Source organism: Caretta caretta, chromosome 7 (assembly GCF_965140235.1).
Source record: "Caretta caretta isolate rCarCar2 chromosome 7, rCarCar1.hap1, whole genome shotgun sequence".
NCBI lineage: Eukaryota > Metazoa > Chordata > Testudines > Cheloniidae > Caretta > Caretta caretta.
The window spans coordinates 53,650,573-53,673,988 of record NC_134212.1 but is presented as its reverse complement, the minus strand read 5'-3'; the positions used below and the strand labels follow the sequence as shown (position 1 = coordinate 53,673,988).

The 23,416-nt window shown below is 40.3% G+C and overlaps 1 protein-coding gene across 2 annotated transcripts in view; it reads right to left on the bottom strand.

The window, feature by feature from the left end:
* Positions 1-23,416, bottom strand: part of ANXA7 (annexin A7) — a 58,907-nt gene that overhangs the window by 5,795 nt on the left and 29,696 nt on the right. For both annotated transcript variants that reach the window (XM_048858032.2, XM_048858033.2), the window contains 8 exons: positions 22,374-22,481; positions 20,124-20,167; positions 12,884-12,986; positions 12,478-12,572; positions 7,231-7,344; positions 4,460-4,630; positions 1,280-1,450; positions 1,035-1,110 (listed from right to left, as the gene is read on the bottom strand). In XM_048858032.2, coding sequence (XP_048713989.2) covers positions 1,035-1,110; positions 1,280-1,450; positions 4,460-4,630; positions 7,231-7,344; positions 12,478-12,572; positions 12,884-12,986; positions 20,124-20,167; positions 22,374-22,481 — 882 coding nt within the window. The remainder of the gene's footprint in view (positions 1-1,034; positions 1,111-1,279; positions 1,451-4,459; positions 4,631-7,230; positions 7,345-12,477; positions 12,573-12,883; positions 12,987-20,123; positions 20,168-22,373; positions 22,482-23,416) is intronic.

Below are 23,416 nucleotides of genomic sequence, written 5' to 3'. Positions count from 1 at the left end.
ATGATTGTGAAGCTTGGTTGAGGTGGTGAAGTCAGAGGGTGGGATATTTCCCAGGGAATGCCTTATTGCTAAATGATGAACTAGCAATTGGCTGAGCCCTCAAGGGTTAACTCGTTGTTAATGTAGCCTCACACTCTACAAGGCAGCACAAATGGAGGGAGGGGAGACAGCATGGCAGACAGAAACACACACCCTGTGTGTGAGAGAGAGATGCGCACTGCTCCTTTAACAGGTTTCAGAGTAGCAGCCGTGTTAGTCTGTATCCGCAAAAAGAAAGGGAGGACTTGTGGCACCTTAAAGACTAACAAATTTATTAGAGCATAAGCTTTCGTGAGCTACAGCTTATGCTCTAATAAATTTGTTAGTCTTTAAGGTGTCACAAGTACTCCTTTTCTTTTTATTGCTCCTTTAAGTATGCTGACCCCACTCTAAGTACACTGCCTTTTTAAGTTAATCAAGCTGAGACAGCAACTGCTGCCAGGAAACTCCCTCTGTCCTGAGCCCTGTCATGTGTCCCCCTGCTCTATGGAAGATAGGGTAAGCAGGGTGCAGGAGTGGGAAACCCTGACATTAGCCCCCTTCTTCCCACCTCCCCGCCCCCCGCACAGCAAGCAGGAGGCTCCAGTGAGCAGCTCCAAAGCAGAGGGCAGGAGCAGCATTAGTGGGGGGAGCGACAGCTGACCTGCCGGCAATTGATAGCCTGCTGGGTGCCTGCCGCACAGCGAACTTAGAGGAGCGGGGAGCTGATAGGGAGCTGCCGATCCACCCTGGTTCCAAGCCCCCACCAGCTCGCTGCAACGGCCTGCTCTTCCTGGAAGTAGTGGACAAAGCAGGCGGCTGCCAAACAAGGTTATAAGGGAGCATCGCACAACTTTAAACAAGCATGTTCCCTAATTGATCAGCAACGAAACAACGTTAACCAGGACGATTTTAAGTGAGTTAATGTATTAACTGCGATTAATTGACAGCCCTCCTAGCTTTACCTCTCCAATTAGTCATAAATATCCTCTTTAAAAAAAAGAAATGTCTCTTACCAATAGTCTTCAAGCCATCTTCTACATTTCCAGAAAACTCCCGGCCAATGCTGCTTAACAGATCACGATTGGCAATCTGCACATAAAAATTAAAGGGATTGGGGGAGTTGTTTTTTTTAACGTGGGAATGGATCCAAATTCAATCCTGGCATAGGCAGACCAACTCATCTGAAGTTAATGGAGTTTCACCTGTTTTTACCCCAGGGCTGAACTTAGTTCATAATCTTTAACAGAAAAAATTCTACCTTAGAATATGTTTCAACTGTAGCTTTCAGCTGGGGGAAACTTCTAGTTGCCAGAATCATGTTAAAGCAAGACTCATCAGTTCCAAGTTTTCCTTCACCAGCTTGGTAGAGGCGCTGAGCATCTTCCTGAGCTTTTTGGTAGTTCACTGATTGATTCTCATCCCGATTGCCCTGCAAGTGAAGACATTAGCTGCTCAATCAGTAACACAACATTTTCTGTTCCTCACCACATCTTATAGCCTTGCCAAACGGTTCTCATTCTTCAGCCTGGAAAATTAAACCATAAACTAGACTTGGTAAAGGACCCTTTTATGACAGCTGTTTCCCAATAAGCCTCACTTGTTTTTGGAGGCAGCACTGGAGTGTGCATCAGTTAAATGAGGGTACTAGGAGTCAGAACTCCAAGCCTATCCCCCAGCTCTTCCACTGACACGCTGTGTGACCGTCGAATCTTTTTTGTACTCCTTTGTAAAATGAGAATTAGTCACCTTTGCTGCTCAGGTGAGAGCCTTAATTATTTTTAAAGTGCTTTGAGATCCTCAGATGAAAAGTCCTATAGAAGTACCAAGTATTATGCATATTGTGATGCATGGAAAGTGCTACATATCTCTGTCCACTTGGATAGCGAGCTCATGACTGTTCTAAAATAGTTCTTTGAAAAGAGGCAAGGCTACGGCATATTGGAATTCTGAATTCAAGAGTACTTCAGGCTCTTCAGTTATTAGAAATGGAAGACAAGATATACTCACTATATCCTGAAAGGAAGTAGGTATTAAATTCCTTCTAGCTGCTGCTTATGGACAGGCATACATAGTCTTTTGTCAGTTTCCTGCCTCATCAACTAACACCTGTGCTTTTAAGTAGCAGTTTGAAAACCTGCCTTTCCATTTATAGTGATTTCTTGTAAGCTGACCATAGAAAAATGGCCTGAAACTCTTACTCTGCAGAGCACAACTTAAAAACCTTAGATCATCTGGGTCAGCAACTCTGTAACTTGAAATTATCTCATGTTTTTAGCCCCTGCGACTTCTTGATACTTAAATTAAGCAGAAAACAAGGGCTAAGTTTTCACTTAATTTTTCTGTTTCTAGCTCTACTGGTTGCAAAGAACCTTCCAAACATGAACTAATGCATTGTTTTCTACTGAGTATGCACGCAGCCTGAAATAATAGCAATAAAAGGCACAATCTGATCCCATTCTTTGAAGTATGGCGTTGTCTCTGAAGCATAATGACTGACTGAGAAAAGATCTGAGGGTAGATTTTCTACAGAAGATGCTTACTTTAGCACCAACAGGACATGCATTAATATCTAATTTCAGACTGTGTGGTGGTGGTACCAGGGAAAGGTAATTTCTGAAGATAACGTTTCCAAACTACTTAAATGAACTAACATCTATATAAGGTTTCAGAGTAGCAGCCGTGTTAGTCTGTATCTGCAAAAAAAAAAAAAGGAGTACTTGTGGCACCTTAGAGACTAACAATTTTATTTGAGCATAAGCTTTCGTGAGCTACAGCTCACTTCATCGGATGCCACAAGTACTCCTTTTCTTTCAACATCTATATAAGTTATATAATGTGCAGATGACCACTAGCTATCATAACGTGTTGGATATATCAAAATAATAAAAAGTCACCAGTGCAAGCTTCTCTGGAATTTGCCTTTTTGACTTTACAGAGGCAGGCAATAAAAATCCCCAGAAAATATTTGTGGTAATTAATGCCACAGCTCTCACAAGGGTTGATACACTCAAGAGAACATCAAAGTAGAAATGTCATGGAAGTTTAATTAACTGTAAAATAGCTAGGTTCAAAAAAAAAAAAAAAAGGCAATTACAGTCAGAAGAGGTGGGGAAGAATATCAGAGTATCTAAGACTTTATGGAACTGCAAATGAAACAAGGGAAACATCACTTTCATCAACGAAATGGGGGAATGCATTCCCCACATTTTCAGGTCCCACAAAATGCAGCTCTGCTCAAAGTACAAGCTACCACAGAACATGGCTGCTGGTTTACAGCCAATTCGGGGGTTAGATACATGCCAGGTATTATAACATGTAGTGTTTCACCATGTTTAAAATCTGTTTTTATAGGATATTGAGGCTAACAACACTGAAAAACTGCATGGTATAACAGTCCCATACATGATCCAGCTGAGTTCATGTACTATCTGCACAGAACGGTTTGATCTGAGAACGGAAGGATGAGCAGGAAACTAAAAGAGGGGAAGTGAGTTTTGAGCTGAATGTCCTGCTTAGAATACTCCCATGGATTCTCTCAAGTCTTCTATATATTATGACCTCTATTGTGTTAGGAGGCAGGTTTCTGGGACTCAGGTTGCATTACTTGAGTCCCACTACGTGTTAAACCCTGGTTTGGTCTGACAACGTAAGAAGGACTGCACACTTCTGGAATCATGTTCTTGAATGATGGTAAAAGTCCCCCGGCTCCAGAATAATTCTGAAGCACTGTTACACCATGATTTGTTCCCATCTAGACTGCAAGGCCAAACTGTGATTAAATGCATTTTTTCGGGTTGCTACAGTGCTGTAACTGGGTAACTCAACTCAGTAGGGATTCCTGGGTAGACAGGACTTTTCAATCTGTCCCCAGGGAGACTGTATGTTGTCATTCTGCTATAAAGACATAGTCCAGTGCCACATAACTTCTTACAGAAGCTGGCTCTGATTAGGCATACACAGACAGTTCATTTTGATGATCTCTCAATCATACTCTTCGTCAAGCTATAACAGGGGTTGCCAACCTGTGGCTCCCCTGAGGTTGCTATGCCATCGCTCCTCCCTCCCCCCGAGCCTCCTGCATGCCACAAAACAGCTGATCAGGTAGGGAGGGGGAGATGCTGATGGGCGGGGCTGCTGGTGGGCTGGGAGCGGGGGTGGGGAGCTGATGGGGGGCTGCTGACGTATTACTGTGGCTCTTTGGCAATGTACACTGGTAAATTCTGGCTCATTCCAGGCTCAGATTGGCCACTCCTGAGCTATAAAAACAGGTGAACTTTTTTTAAAAACCGGTGTTTGTTTACTGTAAGCATCTGATACGGAGCTATAACTCCGCTCACCAGTCTATTCTGTAATAAATGCATGAAAAGTATGCAGCAAGGGTTATACCTTTGATTTACCAACAAACTCACCATTGTCAAAAAAATGCCCTTTGGCTCACCTGGCACATAGATACAAGTAATCGTTCAAAGTGTCCTGAGGTATCTGCTCTGATATCCTGTTCAATGTCTCTTCCAAATTCTGTTTTGTAAGTCCTGACTATGTCTCGAATTTCCTGGTTCGTCCTTGTGCAAAGAATCTCAATCAACACTCTCTCCTGAGTGCCGGCTCCCTATAGGCAGAGAAAGAGAAAGAATTGCTGCAACAAAGCACACTTACCCTTCTTCCTTACAATTTTCTGTGACACTATAAAACCAACTGTTACAATCAGACATTTATTACATTTTGAAACTGTTTTAATATTTAAATTGTAAGAGCAGCATCTGTCCATCCTTTCTGAAAATTCTAAATCCTCTCTGATCTCATTACTCAAAATGTAAGATATGGGTCTGGATTTGTTTTGTTTTTTAAACAACTGTTGAGTTAGGAGTTTTGAGAAACTACTAACAGAGGGCATGAACAATGAGCCGAGCACAGCCAGTTAGAGAAAAGGAAAATTTTAGAAAGGAAATAACGATAATTAAACAGAGAAATGTAGGGCTGCAAGGGACCTCAAGAAGTAATCTAGTCCCATGCCTCTGTGCTGACGTAGGACCACCCTGAAATACCACCTATACCACCCTGACAATCGTTTGTCTAATTGGTTCTTAAAACCCTCCAATGACTGGGATTCCACATCCTCCCTTAGAAGCCTATTCCAGTGCTTACCTGTCCTTAAAGTTGGAAGGTTTTTCTTAATATCTAACCTAAACTTCCCTTGCTGCAGATTAAGCCCGTTACTTTTGTCCTGCAGTTTGACTACCTTATTTTATACTGCAAACTAACAATTACCTTCTAATACGCAGTTTGAAACAAAGTAATGTCTTATCAAAGCAGCATTCGAAACAGAACATGTGTATCTGGATCCTATTTTGCTGAGTTTACAAGTAGTTCTCTGTTCCAAATTTAGCCTCTCCTCCTATATCTGGCATAAGTGGGAGCTTCATTAATATGCCCCTTTTTAATACCTACCAAAAAAAATCATACAGCAAATTTTGCTGCACCAGGCCTTCCTGTCACGGTTACCCTTATCATCCCTCTGCCTTTAGAAAAAATAAATAAATAAAGACTCTTCAGGGCAGGAGCCATCTCCTATTGTTTTTAGGGAGCTTACCACAATGGTTGGTGTCAGTGGTGTCTCAACTGAAATGTGTGCAGGCTCTGCTGTAGTATAAATAAGAGTAAGTCAAGGATGTCTCCTACACCTGCCCTAAAGGAGGTCTTACTGAATCGTACTCCATGTTCTGTAGAAATGTGTAGCTTTTGAAACCTCATCTGTATAAAAACATTTTATATATACACAACTGACATTTTTACCATTCATTCTTAGACAGGATGTACTTAATTATTTCTGCCAGCCCACTGTCCACTCATTGCTGGGCTATGTGGGTTATGATACTAGTTTCCAGTACTGCCCACAAAGTGCTAGCCAATGAAGTGGAGCTAGAGGGGAAACAGCATTAACATATTAACTTTTATTATTATTACTACTATTACTACCAGCTCACTTGAGTTAAAAATGGAATTTCTCAAATACTTGAACAATTATATGAAATTCACTGACCCCAACACGACAAAGCATTTTAACATTCTTTGGGACGCAGTGGCCAACCTGTGGCTCCGGAGCCACATGCAGCTCTTCAGAAGTTAATATGCGGCTCCTTGTATGGGCACCGACTCTGGGGCTGGAGCTGCAGGTGCCAACTTTCCAGTGTGCTGGGGGGTGCTCGCTGCTCAAGCCCTGGCTCCGCCCACCCCCACTCCACCCCTTCCCGCCCCCTCCCCTGAGCCTGCTATGCGGGGAGGAAGGGGAAGTCGCTGATCGACAGGGCTACTGGTGGGCAGGAGGTGCTGGGAGTGGGGAGCTGATGGGGGGGTGCTGATGTATTACTGTGGCTCTTTGGCAATGTACATTGGTAAATTCTGGCTCCTTCTCAGGCTCAGGTTGGCCACCCCTGCTTTGGGAAGTCACTTGGAGAAAGATACTCTGTTACCCTTAATGCAGTTTTATTTTGTTCTCTGTGTGTATGTAAAATGTGCTGACTCACAGCTACTCTGTATCTTTGCATGCATATAGGAAAATAATGGATTTGCATGGAAATTCACTCATGACTCTAAAAATAATAATACAATGGTGCTAGTGTTGCCAGATGGTCAGTACCTGAAACAGGCTTAAAAATACCAACTGCAAATTAACGAGAATAGTTTTAATTGCTCTTTATTTACAGCGAGAAGAGTTTTGGACTTTTTCAAATTTCAGAATGGTGGGCTGATCAAAAGACCTGGAGTTTTAATTGTAGCCTGACTTACCGACTATGTGAACTGATGTTCTAGCAAACAGTGCAGCCAGGAGAAGTGATCTAACGGCAGTGAAAGTTAAGAGTTGATTCCCCACCTTAAATTTTAATTGGTCTTGGCTCTTTAATATGACCTCTTGGAAGTTTCCTGTTCTGCAGCTGAGGCTAACTGGTAATCTGTTTAGAAGGCTAGAAACTATCAATACAGGAACTTGGATGCTTATAGAAAAGTTATTTAAATCTCCTCCAAAACCCATAGGCTCAAAATGTTTCCACCACGATGATTTTCTACTGGCCTTGTTTATAAGACTTATAAAAAGGACTCTAAACTCTGAAAGAGTTGGGACTAGTCAGGAATTACTAAAACTGCAAAACTGTTGTGTCCTATAACATAGGAGATGTCTAATTCAGTGTTTTAGTCATGATAAAATTATACCTTCATTGCATGACGTAAACTCCAGGCATCATAATAGGTAGGTGGCATGAACAAGGCTAGTATCAGTTCTTCCATGTTTCCACTTAGTTCAGACTTCAGATCTTTAATTAAATCCTGTCCAATTACAAAAATAAGTATGAGGTTACAATACAAATATGTAGTACACGAACAGTGTGGTAATTAGGAAGGAGTTGAAGAGGCAGTATTCAGATGTTCAGATTTGCTGGAGGTTATAGGCTGGGGTTATGGTTCAGATGATCACTCTAGGCATTAATATTGTTTATTACACTGCTGTAAACTACTGAGCAGTCTATGCAAGATTTCAGACCAAAAAGGCAGAAGTCTCACAGGATTAGTTGATTTTTCAAGATTTCCATTATTTTAGCTAATGAAAAGGTTGTGGCATCTACTGTTTCTGAGAGAAGCAGAAAATAGACCTATCTGAAATTTGGATCCAGAATTCAAACATAAACCCTCCTCCCACAAAATTCAAAAGGGGTTTGGATTAGAGGTTTTGGTTTTGGCCAACTAACTATAACTATATTTTGATTATGTACAAAAAATAGCGAGTCAAGTTATATCACATCCACCGCTTTCCCCATATCCACAGAGCCAGTTATCTCATCACAGAAGGCAGTCAGGTTGGTCAGGCATGACTTGCCCTTGGTGAATTCATATTGACTGTTCTGATCACCTTCCTCTCCTCTAAGTGCTTCAAAATGGATTCCTTGAGGACCTGCTCCATGATTTTTCAGGGACTGAGTGAGGCTGTAGTTCCCTGGATTCTCTCCTTCTTCCCTTTTTTAAAGATAGACACTATATTTGCCTTTTTCCAATCGTCCAGGAACTCCCCCGATCGACATGAGTTTTCAAAGATAATGGCCAATGGCTCTGCAATCACATCAGCCAACTGCCTCAGCACCCTCAGATGCATTGCATCCGGCCCCATGGACTTGTGCATCTCCAGCTTTTCTAAATAATCCTTAACCTGTTCTTTCACCACTGAGGGCTGCTCACCTCCTCCACATACTGTGCTGCCCAGTGCAGCAGTCTGGGAGCTGACCTTGTCTGTGAAGACCAAGGCAAAAAAAGCATTGAGTACTTCAGCTTTTTCCACATCATCTGTCACTAGGTTGTCTCTCTCATTCAGTAAGGGTCCCACACTTTCCCCGACCTCCTTCTTGTTGCTAACATACCTGTAGAAACCCTTCTTGTTACCCTTCACATCCCTTGCTAGCGGCAACTCCAATTGCGCTTTGGCCTTCCTGATTACATCCCTGCATGCTCAAGCAATATTTTTATACTCCTCTCTAGTCATCTGTCCAAGTTTCCACTTCTTGGAAGCTTTGTTTTTGTGTTTAAACTCACCGAAGATTTCTCTGTTGAGCCAAGCTGGTCACCTGCCATATTTGCTATTCTTTCTGCACATCGGGATGGTTTGTTCCTGCACCCTCAATAAGGCTTCTTTAAAATATAGCCAGCTCTCCAGAACAGTTTATACACATCCGTGACAGTGCTCCAGTCATGTGAGTTACCCCAACAAGTCTCTGTTATTCCAGTCACATCATAGTTCCTTGACTGTCCAAGGACTTCCAATTCTTCCTGTTTGTTTCCCAGGCTTCTTGCGTTCGTGTACAAGCACCTAAGATAACAAGCCGATTGCCCTACTTTCTCAGTATGAATCAGGAGGCCTCCCCTGGTGCACCCTCCTCCTTGTGTTTTCTCCCAGTATCCCACTGCCCCACTTACCTCACGGCTTAGGTCTCCTAATTTTAGATTTCAACCACTACATGGTTTTTACCCTTTGGGACACAGTATTGTAGCGAAGGAACATTAATAAAATATACTAACTGCTCTCTCCCAGCTGGAAAGCACCATGGTCATTCTAGTTTTCTGGTGTGGCAGGACGAATGGGTTAACTACTATAGCAAAAGGGAAGTTCAAGAGCATGTTAGCTTCCTGGCAAATGAGTGAAACATCCTTGATACACATTAAAACATTCACCTTTCCTCTGGTATTTCAATAAAAACAAAAAAGCTGCTTTCTGTAGCTATTCAGGTTCCATCTACAGCACCCATCCTCAGCAATTCACTTAATGACTGGTAAGTTATTGAAATATGCACGGTCATCTATCTTCCTTCTGTATATATCTGAACGAGTGCTGCTTTTCCATTTAGAGAAGACAGACAATAAGCTATTCTACAGACTGCCAGGTAGGTCAGTCTGTAGAATTCCTGTCACTGCTGAATCAGTGCTGTCTCCTTGTATCTGAAGGTGAAGGCTGTGTTGAAGATTGCATAGTCCATCCCACTAATTAATAGAGACAGACAAGCACATTGCACTGATACTCTATCTTAGCCCACTATCAGAACTGTTTCAAGGTCTTGGTGCTAATCTTTAACTATGAGACCTACAAATGGGGCGTAGAAGTAGATGGGGAATTGGTTTGCACACTTTTGGGCTTCTTTTTGGTGTATAAAGAAATCTTGAAGTCCTGTATCTGAACATCATTTTTGTTTTGACTCCTTGATTGCCTTATCTTTAGAAATGTCATGTCTGACCTTCCCTGATTCTAACTGTATCTCCAGGGAGGGTTATAAGAGCTAGCTCAGTTGTTTGAGCCTTGGCCTGCTAAACCCAGGGTTGTGAGTTCAATCCTTGAGGGAGCCATTTAGGGATCTGGGGCAAAAACGGGGGATTGGTCCTGCTTTGAGCAGGGGGTTGGACTAGATGACCTCCTGAGGTCCCTTCCAACCCTGATATTCTATAATTCTATGAAATCCTTAACTGAAGGGTGCTTTATCTTTAACAAAGATACTTTCTTCTATTTCTAATAGAGCACAAAGTTTTAAACACACTGAATACAACTTATGCTTATGCTCACATAAATTGGTTAGTCTCTAAGGTGCCACAAGTACTCCTTTTCTTTTTGTGAATACAACTACTTTCCTGTCCTGAATTAATTAGTATCAGAGGGGGTAGCCGTGTTTGTCTGTATGCACAAAAACAACGAGGAGTCAGGTGGCACCTTAAAGACTAACAGTTGCATCTGAAGAAGTGGGATTTTTAGCTTATGAAAGCTTATGCCCAAATAAATCTGTTAGTCTTTAAGGTGCCACCGGACTCCTAGCTGAATTAATTAGGTTTCATGCATTGATAGCTATAGGGTCATAATTGTTCTAATTCTCCAACTGCCCCTAGAATTTTTTTTAGGAAAAACAGAGTAGATAAAATCTTAATCTCAACCATAAGACATGTAGAAAACATATTTGATTTTAAGGAAAAACAAATTTGGGCCTTCTTTATCTATCGAAGGACAAAAAAGGGGCACTGACCCAATTTTCTTTTCCTGGGCATGTTGTCTTTTAAAGTTTTCTATGCACGAAGGCCTAGCTGTTTCAGACTACTCTGCTGCAACACCTGCCTCCAAATTGTGATCAACAGGGATGCTGTTGCTGACAAAGCATGATACCTAGCAGTCATGTGACAAACCCATACCTAAGGAACTCCCCAACACCACACTTGAGGGCAAGTAACAAAAATGAAGACAGATCTCCTTCCTTTCTCTCAGAGTGGCACAGCAACGTGCACCAGGAGAGCTAATCTTTTCAAAGTCCTCTCCATACTGCTAGCTTCTCCCCCACTTTTTTTAGAGTCTCAACTCTGGGGGGCAAGTTTCTCACTTGGTTTCTCACTCACAGCACCTAGGCACAACAGGGTTTCAGTCTTGGTTGTGGTTTCTAGGCACTGCCAGAGCACAGAAGTAATTTAAAAGGAACATTTTTACAGATATAATATGGATATTCTTTCCCTATTTGTAAATTATAAATATTTCAATCAATAATATTTCTGGCTACATTTTCCTGAGAGAAAGGTAATATTTTAGCAGTTACAATGCTTGCCCATTTTTAGGATCTAAACTCTTTTCAAGATTTCCAGGGTGGTTTCTTTTTCCCCGCCATCCCCCAAAGCTTTTGTTCTCATCTTCCCCGAGACACTATCACTAAAATAATATTATGGAGTTAAATGTCATGTGATGCAGCACAGTAGCTAAGTGAGTTCTCGGCAGACTCCTGAAAAATTCCTCATTTAAAGCCCTACACTCCCTTTTTGGGGGGCAAAAATCAGAGAAAGTGGCAAGAAATGTCTAAACTTTTTTGATCACCAGAGAAGGCCAACTCCACCAAAGCAGATATGAAAACTTTGCAGCCTGTTTCCTAGAACTCAAAGATGATGGGTCATGACAAACAAATTAGCTGCCAGGAGTGTGCAAAATGGAGAGAGCAGAGTTTACTATATATAATGCATATTTACCACTTGTTCAGTGACAAGGTACACTACGACAATAGTATCAGACTGGTCTTATAATCAGGACCCAGTGCAAAGGTTAGTCACAAACTAAATGTTTTATTATTTTATTTCCTGTCCTCAGAGCTCAAATTTTCTTTTAAAATATGTTATCTAAATCTAACCATAGTTGTCCAATGAGGCTTACTCAGTGGTGCTTAGAGTGTTAGACTGTGTTTGTTTTAACTTTAATATGAGTAAACCAAGTGAAGTTGAATTACTTCACTTGGTTTACTCATATTAAAGTTGAAACAATCATAGTCTAACACTGGTTTGAGTGTAACAGTTTTACAGAGTTTGCTTATACCATAAATTACCCCGTATAACTCAGATCCTGCTCCATGTTACCACCACCTATAGTAGGCTATCCTCCACGGTCAATTCTTGAAGTTTGTACTTAAGTAGCAGTTTTGCCTGAGTAAGGACTTTAGGGTTTAGACCCCAGTCTCTCTAACTGCATGTAAATAGTTTGTCTTTCATGGAACACTTTACACTGATTCTTGCTGAATTTTGTTCCATTAGTTTCAGAGTGTCTTTCCAATTAATCAAGATCACATTCCATACGTTAATATTACCTGCTAAAGTATTTCTGATGTCTTCCACATAGGTATAGTTTGAATTTCATTATGTTCTGCCCTTCAAATAATTAATACAAATAAAGGAAACGTATTGTTTGGTCATGGAAAGACAGTGCTTGAAGAAATCCCACCCATTATCGGGGCTGCGCTGAAGTCCCTGGAGTTACTGGTAGAACAAGGAGTGTAGCTAAGCGTACACAGAAATTTTAAAAACAAAAATTGGGTGCACTCTACCTGGGACTAAAATACCATTACAGACAACCAGGTTTGCTGTCTCACTGCCAATGTGTTTATTGGTTAGAAGAGTAACCAATGAACATACCTTGCCATACATCGTCTTGAAAGCTGCCTTGATTTTTTGCCTTTGATCGTTGGAGCGATTGGACACAACATTAATGATAGCCTGCTCATCCGTTCCTAGGAAATAAAAAGGCAATTTCTTACAAGAAATTAAACATAATCCTCCAAAACTGTTCATTTTTACAATTTTTAGAGTTTTGACAAATACAGTGCAAATTTTTATACACATATATATAAAAATTAAAAAAAAATGTTGGCCAATATATATGCTTAAAGGGTACAGTTTTCAAAAGCACCAACTGAGAATTAGGAGTCTGAAATTTTTTTACCCAAGATCTATACAATTAGAAGAAAAGAAAAATGCCTTTAACTTTTTGGCTAATAAACATAAACTCTGTAGTAATCACTAAATACAGATCTTCTCTTACCAAATCCCTTCATAGCCTTGCGCAGTATTTCTGCATCCCTCCCAGCATCGAAGTTGGGCGCAGCTTGAATTGTGCCCTGAGTACTTTGAGTCATTGCTGCAGGCTAAGAGTGAACGAGTTATGCATTACCAGCCAATTTACATAATGTGAAGTACTAACTGAATGTAGTGTTAAACTTTACAGTTAATATTTCAGAGAGACATGCAAGGAACTTGTCTAAGTTTTACCACACACTCCTGGGGAGAGGAACAACCTCTTAACAGTTAGGAAGGCATTTTATCGCAATTAACAGTCTTGATCCACTAGTGCTATATTAACACTGTTTTGCACAGTTGCATTGCTGAGGATGTATTCTGGATGCAAACTCAGTGACCATTTAGGACAGAACTGTTCTTTCCAATACATGTTGCTGATCTCTAGGGAGTATTCTGGATGTAGAACTTTCACTGAAATCAGTGGGCTTTCCAAACAGACCACATGCAGAATACTGAAGAAAGCTGCTGTGTGGGTTAAAGAAGACTGTGACTCTTTTTGCATAGACAGAGTTTCCAAAAGCAAGCTACTAGAGGGTAGATCCTTTCAGCCTAAGTAGCTGACCTGTGCACTGGGGATTCTGCAGGGGCTTAATAGAAAGGAATCCTCCTCTCAGAGCACACTGAATCATAGAATATCAGGGTTGGAAGGGACCTCAGGAGGTCATCTAGTCCAACCCCCTGCTCAAAGCAGGACCAATCCCCAGCCAGGGCTTTGTCATCCCAGCCAGGGCTTTGTCAAGCCTGACCTTAAAAACTTCTAAGGAAGGAGATTCTACCACCTCCCTAGGTAACGCATTCCAGTGTTTCACCACCCTCCTAGTGAAAAAGTTTTTCCTAATATCCAACCTAAACCTCCCCCACTGCAACTTGAGACCATTACTCCTTGTCCTGTCCTCTTCTACCACTGAGAATAGTCTAGAACCATCCTCTCTGGAACCACCTCTCAGGTAGTTGAAAGCAGCTATCAAATCCCCCCTCATTCTTCTCTTCTGCAGACTAAACAATCCCAGTTCCCTCAGCCTCTTCTCATAAGTCATGTGTCCCAGACCCCTAATCATTTTTCTTGCCCTTCGCTGGACTCTCTCCAATTTATCCACATCCTTCTTGTAGTGTGGGGCCCAAAACTGGACACAGTACTCCAGATGAGGCCTGGTGTGTCTGCTGCAGCTACTGATTCCCTTCTCTGGCCACATTAACCACCATTCAATCCACAAAATGGTGGATCCACTACCCCGTTCCAGTCCGTCCCTGGCCCACACTAATCTGTCCCAAATTACACTGGTAGTCCAAACAGAGCTGTGCTCCATGCTGTGCAGTCCCCACACGTGACAAATGATTGCACCAATTCCACTGCATCTTTGCACCACTATGCTCATACGGGTGGGGAATGCACAGGTATTTGCCCCCCTCAAAGGAAGATCATGGCTTCTTGCAGACTACTAGCAAGAGAAAAAATGTAAATGTTTTCTCATCCCCTTAGATTACAGGTGGAAAATCTCACATATAAACTACTTCTCATAATTCCCTGAATGAAAATGGGCAGAGCCTGATCTAAGTCATGGAGAGTAGGCAAGACTACATCATAGGCTAATTTTATCCTAAAGTTATATATATAATTCAGTACAGAAGAAAAAGTGCTGGATTACAATTTAATGTAAAAGTGTGAAGCTTTCTGACAAAATGTCCAACTCCTTTCAAAAATACTGACTATAAAATACACTAACTTTGTATTCTTTGAAAGAGAGGCTAATTGTGGTAAATGGTGCTGGGTAACAATCTAAGACACCTAGTGATCCATGCTAGTAAAGAACCCAAGCCCACCTATAGGATTGATTTGCTCTTTACATTTTGCATGCAGTACTAAGGAAACTGCAAGGGTTTCTATGGCATTACTGCCAATGTACCTTAGCTGTTATAAAGGAATAACCTCAGCATATATAGCCCTGCATGCACACTACCTAAAAATATACATGGGCATTTGTTTTGGTTACATGGAAGAGTGCCCTACTATAAAACAGTATCTGTTTGTGGGATTTCCTAAGCAATGTGCTTATATGGCACTTGTAATAAAAACAATCCAAAGGAGACCAGCTTAGTTGTTACTGTCTCTAGTGCACAACTACCATACACAGATCTCTTAAATAAGCAAGCAGTTTTTAATGTATACAGTAGTCAACTGAGCATCCTTAGAAACTTATGTAGTAAAGCAGCTAAAACAAAATGGGTGAACTTCACTTGCTGGCAAAGGCCCTCTTTGCCCCCACAATACCCCTAAATGGGCGTTTGAGTGTGGAAAAACACACATGTGACATGACTGCATAGTGGAGAGGGGAAGAGAGATGGCATCTCCATATCCTATGCCTGCCAAGAGAGAACACTCCACACCTGCTTTGATTTTGGTGATATGGATAGTGTCCACTGGATCTATACTTACATGGATCCAGTGACTAGGAACCCCTGCACAGGGTGCAGTGATCCTTCCTCCAGGCCATAGGCCTAATATTGGCCCCAAGACAGCAGTGCTACAGCCCTGCAGCTAGCCTCTGGCTTGGGGGCAGTAATTGTCACACCCCTATCCCAGACTTGATGCAAGATAATCTCTTTACAGAGGAATCAAGAATTGCATTCTCTGTGCTTGCTTTGATGTACTTCTGGCCTTAATCTTTCTTTCTCCCAAAATACCAGCAGTGATTAGATCCACATTAAGGTTTCATTGCTCAATAACCGTTTCTTAAAAACTGATTTTATTGTTAACTCAATAACAAAAAAACCTTCTTGAGCCTGTTTGTTTTGTTCCTTCTTCCAAGTTTCAGTCTACAGTGACATTTTATTCCTGAAAATAGAATGGTTGACAAACTGCTGGGCAGAGCTTTCAATAGAACTATATAAACAGTGTACTGGAAAATCTGCAGTTAGAATAGTATGTTGCCAGTTTGCATGTGTAAGGAACATGTCATCTAAACAAACATCTGTGGCCTTAAAAATAAAATCAGAGAGCCTATAACCCGCAAACTATAAACACATATATAAAAATGATCTACACATCTGGTTGAGTCTAATATTGAAGTGTGGGTGTATCCAAAGTAAACCATCATTTTGCAGCATCTTTAAAAAGTTTCCAAACTGAAAGTAAGAGTTATATGGTAAGTGAAAAATCAAAGGGAAACGATTGTGAAGCAATACCTTTCGTGGCATAACTATATTCCACTGTCCTCCCTATTCTAGTGTGGGTGTATTTTCAATTAGTGTGTTCCATGTTATTTTCCATACTCCCTTGGGGCACAGATTAATGAAGAAATATTTTATGTATTATTCTCATGCTGCTAGAAAGTATGTTTTGAGACACCATGCTGCTTACATCATTTACTTTGCATTATGCTCCAATCTACCTGTGATTAACATACATCTAAGGAGAGCATAAAATCCCTCCTTTACCTGTAAAGGGTTAAGAAGCTCAAATAACGTGGTTGGTACCTGACCAAAAGGACCAATAAGGGAAGAAGAAACTTTCACATCTGTGGGGGAAGGTTTTTGTTTGTGCTCTCTTTGTGTTCTCTCCGGGACAGGGATGGACCAGGGCAGGAAAAACACATCTCCTAAAGCCATATCTGAAATAAGCATCTAGGATTACAAACTGTAAGTAATCACAAGGAAATGCGTTAGGTTATCTTCTATTTTAGCTTGAGAATTTTCTCTGTGCTAAGAGGGAGGTTTATTCCTGTTTTTTGTAACTTTAAAGTTTTGCCTAGAGGGGAATCCTCTGTATTTTAAATCTTATTACCCTGTAAAATTACCTTCCATCCTGATTTTACAAAGGTGCTTCTTTTAATTTTTTTTTATAATAAAGTTTTGTTTTTAAGAATCTGATTGGGTTTTTAGTGTCCTAAAAACCCAAGGGTCTGGTCTGTGCTCACCATGATTACTCTCAAGCCTCCCCAGGAAAGGGGGTGAAGGGGTTGGGGGGATATTTTGGGGAAACAGGAACTCCAAGTGGTCCTTTTCCTAAATCTTTGTCTAACTCACTTGGTGGTGGCAGTGATACCATCCAAGGACAAGGAAGAATTTGTGCCTTGGGGAAGTTTTTAACCTAAGCTGGTAGAAATAAGCTTAGGGGGTCTTTCATGCAGGTCCCCACATCGGTACCCTAGAGTTCAGAGTGGGGAGGGAACCCTGACTCTACCTATTAACAAAATGATGATCTAGATGTTTCAGTACAAAAATGTGCAGACTTGGGAATAAATACTTATTGTGTCAAAAGGCAGCTACCAGTCTTATGGTGTTTTTTTTTCATGCACACAAGTTCAATTAATCAGATTTTTAAAGAATGTTGTTTTCCAAATAATTCTTTAAAATTCTGTTCTTGTCAGTATGATTTGATAGTTTACTCTAAATTCTCAGTGAAAGCCTCACATACAGTTAAAAATTCATTATGATGTAACTCCTATACTTTTGTTTGATTTATTTTCAAAGGCTGTTGAAAACCTGGAAAGGATTCAGAAAAGAGCGACGAGAATTAGAGGTCTGGATAATGTGCCTTACAATAAAAGACATATGAAGCTCCATCTATTTAGCTTCTCAAAGAGAAAGTTATGAGGTGACTCAATCACCGTCTATAAGTACCTATATGGGGAAAAGATTCTGATAGAAGAAGACTCTACTCTAGTAAAGGCATAACAAGAACCAATGACGGGAAACTGAAACTAGATAAATTAAAGAGAGACAAAAGTGCAAATTTCTAAATTAAGGTACTTAATCACTGGAACAACTTACCAAGGGATGTAGTGGCATTCCATAACTTGAAATCTTTAAATCTATATTGGATGTCTTTCTAATTATATTCTAGCTCTACCACAAGCTATTGGCTTGATGCATGAATTAATGGATGAAATTCTGTATCCAGTGTTACACACGTCAAACTAGATGTCCATAAGGGTTTCTTCTTCTGGCCTTAAATCTATGAACGGTTATAATCTTATTGTTCAGAGCTTCATTAAATATTAGCATAGTGCAGAATTTACAATCAGATTATAAATCTGGTCATTAAATTGCCAATGCTTTGTTTTTCTGTTTTAAATATTACCATATAACCTAAGAGCCCAGTTGTCTGAATAATCTTATGTATGTAACCATGTCCAACCATGCTGCCCCATTATCCTCATTCTCATTTGTTGTGTCATGTTTATAATCTAGTTCGTAAATTCTTCGAGGCGGGTACTTTATCTAACAATCTGTTCTGCGAGACACCATGCACACCTTTGGTCTTGGTACAAATGCATAAGAAGAACTAGAAAAGAGGTTTTTAAAATTGCGTTAAAGCATGGGTTTGATTGTGGTCACTTGCTAAAGGCAAAAAGCCACTTCTGGTTTCAAGGTCAGGCATCTCTCCGGGATGGCAGATATGGCTTGCTCACTAATCAATGACAAAAAGTACCACTGCAAAAAGCCAGCTACTGTCAAAATCTGGCTTGAAGAGTTCATTTGGGTGCCTATTTCAGACTTGTGCGCTAAAAGACAACAAGGTTTAAGAGATGAATACTACCCTTCATGCTCATCTTTTCAAGTTGCACCCAAATTGCTGGGATGATAAAGAGACTGTGAAATTTTATCTGAATTCCCAGACTAGAGCCCTGCATAGGACTATTATTTTTAATCCCACTCCCGTCCCATCCCACAATATCCACTCACACCCACTCCCGCATTGTTTCTTGCATTTTTATCCTGCTCCCACCCACAAATCCTGCAAGAGAGACCAATTCCCCCATGCTACTAAAACAAACATATGGTCGGTTAATATACTATCTATCTATATAGAGAGAGTATTTTTTTATATGGTTTAAGAAAGATTTGTTTAACTCCTGTTATAATAGGCATCAAATCTCTTTCCTCACGTAAATTTAAGTATTAAAACCTTTATTTTTTTAAAAAGAAAAGCTTGCTTTACATTGCTGAAATTCTATTTATGACAAACTACTGTTGTGCTTATCATACAGAACATCAAAGCAAATTGCACCACAGTTTTACCTTAAAAGGTGTAGATTTTTTTAAATTACTATAAAAAGTAAGTTAAAATAAACACTGAAATTTTTTTAAACTGCTTAAGTACCGTTTTTAGAACTTTGAAACATACCATTCCAATTATTTATATGTCAGGATTATTATTGCTTTTTGAAAAATACTTAATGGAAAAACTGCTCACAGCACTTGGTTTTTGATAGAAATAAATTTTAAGAAGAGGCTCAAACTAAGTGATCGACAATAAGGTCAACTTAAACAGCAGATGTAGCTAAACTTGCATTTTGTTTTCCCACAAATTACCACAATCGTTTTTTTTTGCCCACCCAATCCTGCCTGCAACAAAATACATTTTACCCGCCCCTGGTATTATGGCAGTGGATGCTGTAGGACTCTATCTCAGACTGTCTTTTGAACAAGGTTTTTTCCTTCGCTGCATTGTGTATAATAGTAACACTATACATTATTTCAATTGCCCAGCTGTGCTATATTGTATTATTGGCAGTGCAAAATAATAAAACCATGAACAAAGAAGTGTTTTTCCATTGAAGGGAAGTTAGCCTTTTTCCAAGACTGTTTGACATAGTAGAACAAATGTATACCTCTCATACCAGCCAAACTTTCCCCAAAAGGTGTATTAGTTAAACTGATTACAAGTAACTGATGTGATAACTTATTTTGACACAGTCTATAACTGGAAATGAAAAGAAGCCATTCATTTTGAAAACTTTCATTCAAATGCTCATTGCAGTGAAGTCAGTGGCAACACTGACCAAGATTGGACCTTTATACCCAAGTCAAAGGGAAGGTCAAGCATGTGCTATTCAAAAATAGAATTAGACACATATTGCAGTATTTGGTAACATAGTAATACTCAGGATTGCAAAGAGAATCTGCTTTACATGGTTCCTATCCACTCAATGCCTTTGACTATACAGGACTGTATCCTCCCATAGCTGTTCTTCTGATATCATGTTGTGCATAACACATAAAGGGCTATTACCGAACAGACTATAACATTGTCTGCAGAATTACTGCCAACATCTCCCCTTCTCTGCCCACCACCCATCCACCCAGAACTATTGTAAAGAGGCAGTATTTTACATTACTATCCCCAAAACACAACTGTCATTTTCCCCATGAAAACTGTAATGTACTGCTCAGTTTTATTATGAAAGTAGTACAATACATACCTGACTAGGCATTGGGGAAGGTACTTGTCCACCAGGGTATCCCACTTAAAGGAAAATTTTAAAACAAAGAAAAAGAAAAAAAGATTATTTCTTAATACAGAGTTAATATAGTACAATATATCATCTTATTGCATAATGCATCACTTTACATATCTATCAACTTTGCATACATAATCTTCGTTTTCACATATGAAGTTGCCTATGATACTCAGCAAACTGCAGCTCTTGTGGAACCCACGAGAATGACTAGCAATAGCCAATTGTGAAGGGTTCGGTCACAGAGACCCCCTTGGGACTGTCACCTGATGTGCTGAGACTACCTCTGAGTCAGTTTTCTCTGACAGTTTGGGCCTCCAGAACCCTGCCTTGTTGAGCCAGATACGCCAGTCTGCTCCAACACAGACCCAGGGTCTGAACCACAGGCCCCAAAGCTGCAGACTTAACTGAAGACAGCTTAAGAAGTGCTCCTGTCTCCAGCACCCAGACATCCAGTTCCCAATGGGATCCAAACCCCAAATAAATCTGTTTTACTCTGTATAAAGCTTATACAGGGTAAACTCATAAATTGTCCACCCTCTATAACACTTCTGTGAAAGAAGCTTATTGGAACATCTCTGAGGGTGAGAATTTATAAATAATCAGTTTCTTACTGTATTAGGCGTAGACTTGTTTTGTTTTATTTTGCTTGATAACTTACTTTGCTCTGGCTGTTATTACTTGGAACCACTTAAATCCTACTTTTTATACTAAATAAAATCACTTTTTGCTTATTAATTAACCCAGAGTAAGTAATTAATACCTGGGGAGTAAACAGCTGTGCTTATCTCTCTATCAGTGTTATAGAGGGTGGACAATTTGAGTTTACCCTGTATAAGCTTTATACAGAGTAAAACAGACTTATTTGGGGTTTGAATCCCATTGGGAGCTGGGTGTCTGGGTGCTAGAGACAGGAGCACCTCTTAAGCATTTTCAGTTAAGTCTGCAGCTTTGGGGGTGTGGGTAAGACCCCGGGTCTGTGTTGCAGCAGACTAGCGTATCTGGCTCAACAAAGCAGGGTTCTGAAGTCCCAAGCTGGGAGGGAAAACAGGCTCAGAGGTAGTTTCAGCACATCAGGTGGCAGTCCCCAGGGGGTCTCTGTGATGCACCCCTTCATACCAATAAGCCACAGGAGTGCTCCAGTACACATGCTGGTAAGAAAGCATCAAGAGTGCTAAGCAATTTTACTAGTGCTGTGGGAGCTAGTGAACTCTCTCCCTTCTAACCCTTGCTCCCTATGACAAAAGCCAGGAAACTCAGAGCTAAGGAACAACCTGTGTTCAAAAGGAGCTCAACAGTTCAGTATAAAAGATATTCTAATCACTAAACTGACTAGAGTGAAGAGTAAATCACTTACAAATGTCTTAAATATAAATAGTGATACACTGACAATTGTTAAAGCAAAATACAACCAAAGTAGTCTGGTTTTCCATTAGAAAGCATTGGAAACCCAAACACTACATGTGTATTTTATTTTTCATATGTAGGCAGGCGTACATTCTCGTGTTGTGTTAACAGTGGCTTAACCACTATTAAAGTTAGTGAAGCAATTCTTAAAGGAACTAAGATGCCCTCGTAGCTGTCCCCATTCTCAGTCTCTTCTAAGTGCTGCTCTTAAGCGCATTTAAGGAGATAGTTGCCTAGCTGGCAACTGAAAATCCTTAAAATGTCCTTGACGCACATCATTTGCATTCACTGGGTTGCCTTTAAGTACCAGCCTACCTTCCTTTATACTTCCCCCTACTCCCAAGTGCTTAATTCAGTGTGGGTATAGAGATTTACTCTCACTGCTGAGCTCTGCACATATTTCTCTTGGCTATGCAGAAGCCTCTCCATAGAGGCACTGATCACTAGTGCATTCTGGTTTTCACAATTCATCAATGGCCTTGAGGATCAAGACACAACAGCATCCCAAACACTCTATGAAAATAAACAGCAACAGGAAGTGTGCCTTTTCTGATATATGTAGTATTTATTTAGATTTGAGTTCTCCTGTCAGTCATTCATTGATCTTAGAAATCATCAGGAATTGTCTGTCCTTCATAAGGACCGACACAGCATCCAACTGCAATAGCTAGGAACAAAAGAGGGAGCTGTGGGCATAATTGCAGTTTCTTAACATGGAATTCCTTGGTGCAACTCTTAGGTATATGACTTTTTTGGTATCTGACTAGGATGCGCACACACAGGCACACGCAAAGCCCCATTACCTACCTGGTATTTGTGCTGGTCCACCTCCCACATAGCTTTGAGATGGAGGTTGAGGATAACCACCAAAGCCAGATCCATTAGGGGGGACACCAAACCCAGGACCTGTAGGAGCTAGAGGGGAAAAAAGAAGTCAAAAATAGAAGTTTTTTGGTCATCTAATTTTAGTTGATTTATAATAAAAACAGAGTAGGATGCTGTGCAATGCAACTGAAACTAAAAATCTTTGGACACAAACAACAATATCCTAATAATTTATACAAAGATTTGAAAAGCTACTACCATGCCTCATAAGTTCAGATACCGGGTTGGAATAAAAGTGGTATATAATCATAACAGTTCTGATTTACCTTCATCTCCTTCAGAAATAAGTCTGTGAACCTTTCAGGTTGGATTTATTTAGGTGAAGTGTATTGAGAAACACATTTGTTTTTTTCCATTGGAATAATGTTAGACTTGGGAAAACACATGTATGTTTACTTCATAAAGCTTGCAGTTTGACCTCTGGTAATTGTCAGACAGAAGCAATAACACTAGTGGGGGGAGGGGGGACAGAGGGCTTTCCTGAGAAGCCTGTTATTCAAAAACTGATATGTCAGAGTTTGGCTCTGGGGCGAGGCAGAACAGGAAACAAGAAATGATAAATGTTTACCCAGACCACATGTGCTAGGAATACAATGCAAGTTGACAGCGAGTGCAGATGAGAATTATTTTTTTTAAATGGGGTTGAAGTAGAAAAGAGGCGTGAATAATAACGTACATTCAGTGTTTAGAGCCTTGCCATCAAAATTAACAAAACTTCTGAATCCACAGCAACAACCCTAAAATCCTTTCCCTAATGAAAGTTGTGAAAAAATGTATTCTAATATTATACATATATATATACTCCCTTTGATTAGAGCATAAAGCATTTGATAGCTATTAATTAAATAAGACTCAATAGCAAGAGAATAATTACTTACCCATTATCTGAAACTGAGGCACAAAGAGATTAAGCAATTTGACCATGGTCACACAACACGTCAGTGACATAAATGGAAATACTGGAG